General features: G+C 40.0%; 1 protein-coding gene and 1 long non-coding RNA gene across 2 annotated transcripts in view; one reads left to right on the top strand and one right to left on the bottom strand.

Annotated features, from left to right (window-relative positions):
• Positions 1 to 965: 965 nt before the first annotated feature.
• LOC124999911 lies at positions 966 to 8688 on the top strand. The gene is made up of 5 exons (XR_007111244.1): positions 966 to 1132; positions 1452 to 1617; positions 4260 to 4390; positions 8238 to 8349; positions 8457 to 8688. It is a non-coding gene; the product is annotated as an uncharacterized LOC124999911 (long non-coding RNA).
• Positions 8689 to 9362: 674 nt separating this feature from the next.
• snd1 (staphylococcal nuclease and tudor domain containing 1) overlaps positions 9363 to 12067 on the bottom strand; it is a 168152-nt gene continuing 165447 nt past the window's right edge. Inside the window, exons 23-24 of the mRNA XM_047575138.1 lie at positions 11950 to 11994; positions 9363 to 10355 (exon numbers count right to left, since the gene is read on the bottom strand). Of these exons, the coding sequence (XP_047431094.1) occupies positions 10290 to 10355; positions 11950 to 11994 (111 nt within the window). The 3' untranslated portion in view covers positions 9363 to 10289. The remainder of the gene's footprint in view (positions 10356 to 11949; positions 11995 to 12067) is intronic.

Below are 12067 nucleotides of genomic sequence, written 5' to 3' on the forward strand. Positions count from 1 at the left end.
CCAACTTCTGGTAATTGGACATGAACACCAGTGATAAATTGCTCGGGCCGTGTTTGATTTGGTGGCTCCTGACTGCCGCGTAGCACCTTGGAATTAAGACTGGCATCCAGAGAGGAAGGATATTGGCCACCCTTTCCTTTCTCTCTTCTATTTATTTATATATTTTTTTACCTGTCTGACTTTAGATTCCACACATATATTCGGAATAATTTAATTGACAGCCGCTTCTCTTTAACACCGCTGCACGAGCCTCACAGCCAGACACAATACAAAGTTCACTCATGAATAGTAATTCGTGCCTTTGGTTCCTACATGATCACAGTGAAAAGTCTTTCTCCTGCCGTGCCTAATTGAAAAACATATCTCCGAGGCTGACACTGTTCTTTTTTCTTTTTTTTTATTTAAAAGAAGAAGAAAAAAAAACACAATTTGAATCTTAAGTTGGTACATTTCTATTATAGTCACCCGTTTTCAAGGCAGTTTCCAATAACAACCTCTGGTCACTCCGTCAGAGGTTTGATTTCAAGAGGAAAACAACCGAGCTTGTTTGTTCCCACTTTGCCTGGCTTCACTATTAAAATCCGAGTGAACTGTTATTTTTATTTTTCTGGAAATAATCATGCTCTATACGTTAAGTTAGTTATATATATTCACTATACTTCAATTCCATGATTACTCGCTCTGTCTCTGCAGTCAAAACGCTTAGTCTTTTATTGCAAGGAGCTTATTTCCATAGAAATGGGTTTATTTTATTTGTGCGTTTAGCAGTCAAGTAATTCTGTTATAGATTCATGGGTATAAAAAAAGTGTGTAATCAGAAATGCATTGTTAAGGATAAAGATAAGAAGATAACTGCAAAGCTTGTTGAAACAGATAAGTTAACGTACAATTCTTAATGTGGGGTCTGTTGTTTCTCCGTGAAAAAAAAATAGCTCAACAGTTATTTCATAAAAGATTAAAAAGAATTGTCGTTAAAGAGTTTTTTTATTGTTTTTTTTTTTTTTTTTTTTCTCATTTTAGGTAGTGTGTGGGCGGGTCATCTATAACACGTAGCGCCACTGACGGGCCGTACTGCGCAGACTCTCACTCCGAGCTCACAAGATGGCGCCGGCGGGATGGCCTGGAAGTCTAAGTAAGTTTGGTCAATGCAAGGAAGTTTAGCGGCACGTTTGTGAACACAATTTGAAAACGGACCGTGTTACTGTCGTGAGAAAATCGGTATGCACACGGTTTATGAGCAACTGGATGCTTTTTGCTTGACGTTTCTAGAATGTTTGCCACGTGTAAAAGCTAGCTTGTTAGCTTTTTCTTCCAACGCCTTTTGGATTAGCCTGTTAGCTAATTTAGTGCGCACGTTAGCATTAGCGCTCGCTAGCCAAACAAATTCGCGACTAGTCTCGGTGTAGCTAACACAGCGAACACAGCTCATTTTAAGTCTTTGTTTTCGGCAGGAAATCTTGGCTACTACGCTGTCATCGCTAAGGGGAGAAATTCAGTGGAGGTCGTGGTTTGTGACTGACTTCAGGCTTCTGAGACTTTCTACCAACAACCGTCATCGTCCTTCACCTTCAACTTGACGCTGGTGCAAACTGCAGCTTACCCGACTTCTTCATCGAGGTAAAATTACTTACTTTTATTTATCGAGACTGTTTTATTTGACTGTGTGTTTTTAGGCTCTCAGCAACACGTTGTCAGGCCTGCAAACATTTTGTTTGATGCCGTCGTGTGTGAGCGTGGGCACACAAAGTTATTTGAATTAAATAAATTGAAATGAGTTGAGTTTCTGGAAAGTAACTTTGTTTTAACTTCAGAAAAAAAAAAGAAATATATCTTTGTTATTCAACTTGTTTGTTCATGTTTCTTTAGGTCTGTGCTTAAATCCTAGTATACTTATATATTTATATAAGCATGCTCTGGGTTTGTTTAAGTGAGTAGCTATAGTTTTAATTAATTTCTAAAATCCCACGTTCAGTGTAACTATGAACTCTGATTCCTGTTGTAAGGCCTAGTTCATTCAAGGCAAGCGAGAACAGCATGCGACGCAAACCTCGCGAGTGACGCACGTGCGGCCATGTATGCACGTAGCAAGTCGCATGGGCCTAAAATGAAATGCGGTGCACACCTGGTTGTAGCAGTGAAGTTGCAAAAAAAAAAAAAAAAAAAAAAATCTGTGAAATAGTAGAAATCTACTGGGGGGAGGGCATTATTTTATCTTGTCATCTTGATTTATTTAAAGCTGTATTGAATTTTCGTCTTTATTTATAATTGAGTGAGAAAGGTGTAGGGATACATAAAGTTTCCATTCCATTGCCACGTATTGCATGGCACATCGTGGCGGCTAATGCGTTGCTTGCATTGACTGAACCAGGCCTAACAGAGTAGATGGGCTACATGACTTGGAGGCACTGCAGGGCTTGGTCTTCGGTCCCTAGTACATTAGAAGTGGTTAAGTAGTTGGTTAGTGTCCTCAAACTCCTGAAATATTCTCTTTTCTAAAACAAGAAAAAATTACAAACTGCATATCTCCATAGTGTGAGTGAAACCCATTTTGTTGAAGAGGCCACAGCTGTTACCCAAAGAGTTTTGAGGAACTGTGCTTAAGTCATTGCATGTTGACGTAGGACACCTAGCTAATCTTCTGAGAAATAGGTTCTTCTGACCCATGATGACTAGAGACACTGAATACTAAGAACTGCGTAGTGTCTCATCAGTGAGACTTTGTCAAAGAGCAGCTCTATTACACCAGATTGTGAGATCTTGTATGCATTGATTTCCTTTCAATTGGATCTTACGCAAAAGGCACGAATAGTGTGTTAGTGGTCACTGGCCACTTCACACGTTGTGCGCAAGCTTTCCCCATAAAGAACCAGGAGGCTCAGACTCAGCCAACATCCAGGTCGATAAGAATTTTGTGCATTGTGGACTTCCTGCCAGGATCCATTCGGATCAAGGACGGGATTTTGAGTCATCTGATCTCTTGAAGATAGTCAGAGTAATCAAGTCAGGGGAGATTCACAGCCAGAAAGGTTTGATCGAACTTGGCTGTCCATGCTCGGCACTCTGAACCATGAAAAGAAACGCAGGTGTGACCATGTTTACAATAGTACAAGGTGTGATTCTATGGGGTATTCAGACTATTTCATATTTGGCAGAAAAGTGAGACTTCCTGCTGATTTGTTTTCTAGTACCTCCCCAGATGGAAAAGACGGGGAGTCATTCTCTGTGCTGACAAGCGAAAGCAGATCTCACAAGCGGCTGGTGTAAATCATCAGTACAATAAAAAGGCATGACAAAAGAGTACATTTTCTGTCTCTTGAAGTTGGTCACAGAGTGTTATACTCGGGAACTTAGGACTGAAAGGGAACCACAAGCTATTAACTAGACAAAGTCCTATTTCCTTGCATTATAGTAGATAGAATGCCCAGCTCACCTGTTTATGAGGTAAACCCTGAGAATGGTAGTGGCATCAGTAAAACGATTCAGAGACCACATTTTGCTTTTAGAACGGTTAGTGAGACTCCCTGTGATTGGCCAGGATTGTGATGTATCTACAAAGCCACAGACTGGAGCAAAACCCAGAAGCAAAGAGCTGTTAATATTCCAGCGATTTAACAGGAGCCGCATGATTCAGACTTATCCTCTGATTCAATATTCCTGGAGAATATTCTGGCCTTGGAGGTGCGTAGTACTCACAATCAAAGAGACATCGTGCAGCCATCTGTTGCTTTGCAAAACGATGACGATGCTGATTTGCCAGGGGCCTGGACGTCAGAGGAAGGTAGCCCCGAGGAAGGCAATTTTGAAGATGAAATTCAGAGTGAAGGAGGTGAGGCCAGAGTCTGAGCCTGAACAGGACTTGAGAGAGAATGTAGAGGAGGTCGTTGTTGCCCTAGAGTCTACAAGGGAGGTTGATGGGGTTAATATTACAGAAAGAGCCCCAAGATTCGCCATGAAAGTGCAGTGAAGCTGGTCGACAATCACTATCAGAGGTGCTGTGGTAAAGCTACTGAATGTAAGTCTTCATCTTCTCCTAGTTCATGTTGAAGACGGGAGACATTCAGAAAGGGGAGGGTGTTTTCAAGTGTGTGTAATCAGAAATATCTGTTTTAACAAGCTTTATTTATCATCTTATCCTAAAAAATAAGTTGACATACAATACTTAATGTGTTTTATATTATTTCTCTGTTAAACCATATTCCTTGTCAAGTATGTACCCTGCTAGTCAAAGTTTATTGGCTGTAAATGTTTGTTTTCTGCAGGAAATCCTGGCTTCTATGCTGGGACTACTAAACGGAGATCTTCAGTGGCTTTGGACCTTCTGAGACTTTTCGTCCTTCACCTCCAACTCGACGCTGGTAAAAACTGCAGCTTGTCCGACTTCTTCCATAAGGTAAAAGGATTTACTTTTATTTATTATTTATCTGTTTTGACTGGAACATTTCTTGTGTGTGAGCGTGGGTCCACAAAAATTTCCATTTTCAAGAAATTGTAAATTGAAAGAAAGCAACTATTATGAATTTGTCTATCGTTCGTTCTTTCTGTTTTCAATTGTCAGTCAAAAAATGAAAAAGTGTCAGATTATTGAGTTTTCGTTTTTTAACTTAACAAAAAACGGAGGAAAAAAATGACTTTTTTTATCTCAATTTGAGACTTGGATCAAAAATACAAAATGGAAAAACGGCCACAGGACTGAATTTGATTTTAATATTTAATTGGTCGGGTTACGTGACCCAGAGACTATTTTGCGTGTGGCAGTTCGAGTAATGTAGCCCCTTTCACATGGAGCGCAAAACGGGATTTTATCAGCTCTGCTTGATGTGAACAATGCGCGTCAACCCGGGTTTTTCACTCTGATGTTGATGTATCTGAACATAACCTTCTGATTTTGTCACTTGGTGGCCTGACAGACTGTTTCATTGTAAAAGCTTCAGCTCAAAAACAGGGCAGAGTTTTGGTCTACTCCCATTAAGACTGATCTCTGAAGAGCAGATATTTTTTTTTCATTTATTTTTAATGAAACAAATCAAATGTGTTGTTACCCGTTCATTAAGGGAAGCGGATCGGTGAATTATCCCTATGTCATGTTTGGGAAGTTGCACCGATTCGGGCGTGCATGTGCGAATGTGTTTGTATAGCGATATCCCACACTTTTTTAACGATCACATAACACAGCTGCTGGCAACACTGTGAGATCTGCCAACTGCATCCGGGGAGAAGAGGAGATACGGCGGCAGATATCGGGCTCAGAACACAGTGTTGTATTCTAATATCAACAACCTTTTGAAAGAGCGGGGGTTTGACCGGTCCTTTCTTCAGGTCATGAACAAACTGAAAGCGTTAAATAAATTCACCATGTCCCCCGTTGTGTATCAGCAGTGTACTGTGCTTAAATGTATAATGACATTGTCGCGATGACGTATGAGAGGAGAAAAAAACAGGCACGCAGCTCTCAGAGATGGAGGTCAGACCCAGGTCTTCTGACGATGTGAAAGACCGGGATGTTCAATGTCAAAGAGTTTCACCACTGTTGAACAAGTCCTAAATATATATATATATATATATGAATAAATGGTGTGTGGTTCCAGCGCCGCCATGGTAGCCTACTACATTACCACATCGACATATATACGCATTAGCCAAACTGCCTTTTTTGGTTTTGGGTAATGTGTATATATGTCTACGGGGTGATGTAGCAGGCTACCATGGTGGTACTGGATCCACACACTACTTGCTCAAGGACTTGTTCAACAGTGGTGAACCCCTTTCACATTGAAAACCTTGGTCTTTCACATCGTCAGAAGTCCCAGGTCTGACCTCCATCTCTGAGAGTTGTCTGATTTTTTTCACTTCGTCACACAGTACACTGCAGATAAACAATGGGGGAGATGGTGTATTTATTGAACTTTGTCAGCTTGTTGATGACCCGGACCGGTCAAACCCCCGCTCCTTCAAAAGGTTATATTTATATTAGAATAAATCACTGTTCTGCACAGAGCCCGATCACTGCCGCTGTATCTCCTCTTCTCCTCAGATGCAGTTGGCAGATCTCATGGTCTTGCTGGTGACTGTGATATGTGATTGTTACAAAAAAAAGTGTGGGATATTGCTATACACAGTCACACATGCACTCCCCAATCGGTGCAATTTCCCGAACACGACGTAGGGATAATTAACTGACACGCTTCCATTCATGAACAAGTAACAACACATTTGATTTGTTTCACTGAAAAAAAATGAACAAAAATCTCTGCCCTTCAATGATCAGTCTTGATGGGAGTAGACCAAAACGTTTCCCTGTCTTTGAGCTGAAGCTTCTACAATGAAACAGCCTGTCAGACCACCTAGTGACAAAATCAGAAGGTTATGTTCAGATACATAAACATCAAAGCAAAAACGACACAGCATTCGTTTTCACGTCGAGCCGAGCTGATAAAATCCCTCTTTTCGCTCCATGTGAAAGGGGCTACATTACACGAACGGCCGCGCGCAAAGCCATCTCCTGGTCACGTAGCCCGACCAATTAAATATTAAAATCAAATTCAGTCCCTTGACCCCGTTTTTCCTTTTCGTATTTCTGATCCGAGTCTAAAATTGAAACATGAACTTTTTTTTGTTGCCGTAACTTTTTCATTTTTTGATTGACAATTGAAAACAGAAAGAACGAATGATACACAGATTATGGTCTGTGTACCATTGGTTCATTTGAATTTCAAACAGTTTATTTCATTGTTTCTCAACGTCAAACCTAAAACAGATTTCATCTCTTTTTGTGATGTTCAATTTAATGTTTTGGTGAAATATAAAAGATTGCTGTTTTGTTAAGTCTAATAATTAATCAAATTTCAACCCCACTGTTATGATGGGACATAACGACTTTTTTATTTACTGTTTGTTACTGTAAATTTATGTATAAGAAAAACACACGGAAGGTGAAAGTAACGTGCATTTTATAACATTAAAACATAAGTGCTGATACTCAAACATGAGCCACTGCTTGTGAATTATGTCATTTGCAATGTGTGCAGAAGTGACCATATATGGTAATTTGATAGGATGAAGGGTAACTAGAGTCTTACAGCTACTTTGTTTGATGAGGCAGCAAACAAGTCTAAACGAGGACATATTTACTGACATGCAACCATGTCCATTGACAGCCAAAATCTAGACAAACTTAAAAGGCTGAAAAACAGTTGGGACATAGAAAACAGACCGACATCAAAAAGCTGCCAAGACTGTTTTTTGAATGTTGTGTTTCACCAAATCATTAAATTGTTTTGTTTGGAGACTGTTTTTCGTTTGACATAGAAAAACAAATAATGAAATAACAAACTGTTTTTCCATTTTGTTGATTTCCTAGTGTGAACAGAAATTCAAATGAACAAATGGTACACAGACCTATTATAAACTATTATGCTTTTATTTTGACTTTAGAGGAAAAAAGGGAAAAAAATTGTCTAATTTAATTTGTTTATCCTTTGCTTCTTTGTTTGTGCTTAAATTCCAAGTAAATAATTGAAGCTTTTAAAATAAATGAGTTTATTTTTCCAGTGACTCAAGATTAACAGATGAAGTGAAGTTTTTAAATCCTAAATTAAGTTTATCATTGAACTTTTCTGTTGTGCGTTTATTCCGCATTTTAACTTGTTAAACAAGTCGCAGCAGATTCAGATGTTTGTTGTAGTTAAATATAAATATTTAAGCTAATCTTTTCAAATTGTATTAAACAGTCAGTCCTACAGGAACAGAGGAAGTAGAAATACTGTATTTTTTTTTTTTTCAATGAATAGACAACTTGTCAAAGTAGTTGGTGACAACTACTCCACATCACTGGATTAGTTTGCTTGTTTTTTTTCTTAAACTATTAATTGAAGTTGCGCCAAACCAAATGATTCCAGTCAAGCTGATAAAATATAGTGCTTATAATGCGTGTTTTCTCCTTTTTCATCCTTGTACTAATAAAACCTTTTCACCGCAGAAACAGATTTAAATGGAGGGCTGTCATGTGGCTGCGTGAGAACTCTTTTTATTAACCTATGATGAGCGTCTACATTGTGCCACCTCAGCAGCTGCTGCCTGTCCATATAGTTCTGTAAATAATTTCATGCTAATGTGTTCATACACCGAAACCCTGACTGACATAAATTTTTTTCCCCATTATTGGATAATGTATTTAATAGTCGAGGCAGAGAGTGGCTCTCGTTTCTTCTTTTTCATTCTTTTATTTATTTTTTCCCCAGCCTTGTTACTGTGGATACAGTAAGCTCCTTCACACACTGAGCTGTCATATCAAAGACTCTTATAGTGATGGACGTCCATTGGTGTTGAAACCATCCACCCTGTGTCTTCAATGTAAATGAAGTATCAGGCTCATTCATGTCAACAATAATTGCAGTGACGGAATCTGTGCGTTTTCGACACTGATGCAATCACTGAAAAAAAAAAACGTGTTTCATCAGGGTGACCTTGACGTAGCGGACTCATGAGCGCCGGCACCGCTGCATCCATCTTCTCTCAGGCTCGTTCTGGTGCAGGAGTGAAACCATGTACACGGTGATTTTTAAGGAGGCAACGACGTGCATTATGTCAGATTTGGCAAAGCGCAGGTCGGCCTGTGCTTAACAGTCGTTTAATGAGGAATGGAACATTTATTTCTACGGCCGGCCATATTAAATGTTTATGAGCTCTTCATTACAGCCCTGTTTTTATTTATTTAATTTAGTGTAACATGTTGGATATGGCTGGAAGAATTATTATGGACTGTGATCCAGAAAATATATCAAAAGTAGGGCTGAGGTCGATTTAGATGCTAAAAAAAATGTGATGCATAAAGCAAAGAAACATTACATTAAATGTCACCTACAGCTGCGAGGAGCAACAAATTATTACCAATTCATCTATAACCGTTATCCTGCAGGGCTCACACTTGCACACCTATAACAAATGAACAAAACCTGCAAATTGATTGTGTGGTAAACTGTTGAACCTCCAGCTATTTAAATGTTTTGCCACACAAATTGAGAACAATGTGAAGATTTGCCCTTTCTGAAAGGGGAGAGCTGCTGAAGTTCTGCTCATTTGTTGCTGCGAAGTCGTACACTTTGAAGAGTTCTCGAGGGGGGAGGGTTAGACAAGTTCAAACTGTCTTAACAGTTTCAGTCTTGCTAATTTCAAATTTAACAAGAAAAACCAGCTTTCAGTGGGAAAAACAACTTTTAATCTGCGTGGAAGAGCTCTTCTGCCGCGGCGCATTATTAAAATCAGGCATTCAGTTTCCACTTCTGAGCTGAAATCAGCGTATCAAGGCCCATCAGTTAGAGGGAAACCGTTCAATATTGTTCAGTTTACTGGAGAAAACAACAGACTTTTTTTTTAGTTTGCTTATTTTTATTGAGCAGATTTTTAATAGAATGCAAAGGTCCATTACGTGGAAACAAATTCAAACACTGTATCTGCTATGGCATTACAGAGATAGAAAGAGAAGAGACTGCCAGAGACAGGATCATTACCATTATTAGAATGTAAACTTTACAGAAGAGATGATCAAGTGCCACTTGAAGGCATCCATATTTACTGGTCATAAAAGTGTGACATAGTGAATAAACGACAAAACACCCCCCACAAAAGAAAAACATCTGCAAATGTCATCATCACACAGATATACACCGAAGACAAAAATAAACTTGTCTTTTTTTTCCTTTTTTTTGTCTGTGTGGCTCCACCTACAGTTTTTTTTTTTTCTAAAATAAAGCAATTTACACCTTTCAACAACTCCGCACATTTACAAGAAATTCATCAGGGAAGCATTTGTTTTCAGAAAGTTAAGGACTCTCCCCCGAAAATACCCAGTCCCGTCCGGTAAAGAGGAAAAGCGGGAGACTGGGCATCAGAGATCAAAGAACATGACTGGCTGGAACACATACGCAATATTAACCGTTATTAAGGTTCACACAGGAAGTCTGCCCAGAAGTTAACATGGCTAATAACACAGATTGGCAATAGTGCAGGAGCTGGCAGTGGCCAATTAGGAAAATATAGGACGAGTGGAAAGCGATTATTATTAATTTTTTTTTTTAAGCATGCTCTATGAGGAGCTACATGGGTTAGCTGGAGGAAGGAAAGGTATGAGCAGTATAAAAGCCAGACTGGAGGGATGAAATGTCAAATAAAAGGAAAAGAGTGAGTCAATGCTTGTCGTTTAGTTTCGTCTTCTGTCTGGTGCGTCACTTGCCGTCCATGTTGGTCTTTGGAATGGATGGTCGTTGTTTTTGTTTTTCCTTCTCGTTTTGATTCTAGCGCCTGTAACCGAACTCGTCGGCGTCGTCCGCGCGGAAGTCTCCGTAGCGCCAAATGTTGAGCTGATGGGAGAGACAGATTTTATTGAGCAGAATGAAACCAACGAGCATGTCCTCCTGCTCCGAGAGGGACGCCAATGACCTCTCCACAACATTACATGTTAAATGGTCGAGAGACAAAGAGGCAGAATCTGATGCTCTGACAGAGAAAGAGGCGTCTGTATCATCATCACCATTTAATCTTGGCCTCTAATACCAGCCCAGTCTATTCCATCTCCTATTCCATTACACTGATACTCCTCATCGCCTCATAAACCGTCACACGACTCCTGTGGCTAAATGTGGCCGATGCTGCTGGCAAAGTTTCTGAGTGGTTTGGAAACGGCTCCATTGTAGGTTATTTAAATGAGACAGAAATGTGTCCGGTGTGAAGGTTTGTCTGCGTCTACGAGCAGAGGTGTGTGTTTCTCTTTTGGCTCTTGGGAAGCGCGTACGCTCAGCTGTTAATTCTGTGATTCACAGCTAATTAGCGACTGTGCTAATTATCAATAGTTATTAGGATGAATGAAGCAGTTTCCCGTTTCGCACTCAGCTGCCTTAGTTATTTATTTATTTTTCTACTCCTCCCCAACACCCTGAAAACGTGGCAGCTGCTACGATTGTGATTACAGTCAATCACACCTCTGACTGGCTCATTGTTTGGGCACGGTGCATAACTACCAGGTTGACTAACAGAGCACGAGAGGGACTGAATATTTTAATTTTGGGCCTCGTGTTTTACGTGCGCTCTCGGATTTGTACAAACAAGTCAAAGAATAAAGATGGGGCATTAAAAAGAGAAGTGACCTTTGGCAACAGGACATACCTGACAATTGTTATATTATTGGGCCACATTTTCCAAATTTATTAATGTTAAATTACCCTTTAAACACCAGAATCATCAATGTCTAGTTCTTATTAAAGCCAAATGATTTCCTAAAGCAGATGGTGGATGTATAGGAGGCGCCAAAACAGCAAACAGGAGTAAATAGTGCATTTGTTTGGGACCTGCCTCCTTTGGCGTAAATGCTGCACTGGTGAGTATTTAAAGCAGCAGGAGCGCTGATCGACTCACCGGATGACGCCTTCCTAACGGTGCGGCTGATTGATGCCTTTTTAATAGTTTTTGGACTAAAATGGAGCCCGGAGGAACGGGCTCCGAAAAAAAATAAATAAATAAAAATAACCCTCACTCTAAGTGGGCTCAAATAAAGTCAGCTTCAGTGGACCGTTACATCCGAGCTGTGCAACTTCCCTCATCTCATCACGGACGGCTCTACAACACAACCCATTCACTCCTATTCTTCTCTCCTTTCCATCCACACTGCCTTCGCACACATATCCCCCCCTCCCATCTTCACAGTATGGACCTGCACAGACTGTGGGCACCAATCCATATGGGACAATAGCGACTGCCAAAGTAATGTGTGACATGTTGAGAAAGGAAAGAAAAGCAGCAGAGATAAGACACTTTGTCTCTCGTAGATGGTAGGGGAAACTAATTAGTGTGTTATTGTTTTGGCTCTGTTTGATTTGTGACAGAGAGGCAGACAAATCAGAGTTATTAGGGGAAAAAATATAAAATAAAGAAAACAGGAAGACAATCAAATGGACTTACCCTGGCACTCTTGGCAGATTCTTGACTGTTCAGGTACTCTGTCACCTACGGAGGAAAAAGACGAGACGTTAGGAAATCACATCACTGCATCACATGTGAGATTCTAAAGGATTAAGGT

Source organism: Mugil cephalus, chromosome 22, assembly GCF_022458985.1.
Source record: "Mugil cephalus isolate CIBA_MC_2020 chromosome 22, CIBA_Mcephalus_1.1, whole genome shotgun sequence".
Taxonomy (NCBI): Eukaryota; Metazoa; Chordata; class Actinopteri; order Mugiliformes; family Mugilidae; genus Mugil; species Mugil cephalus.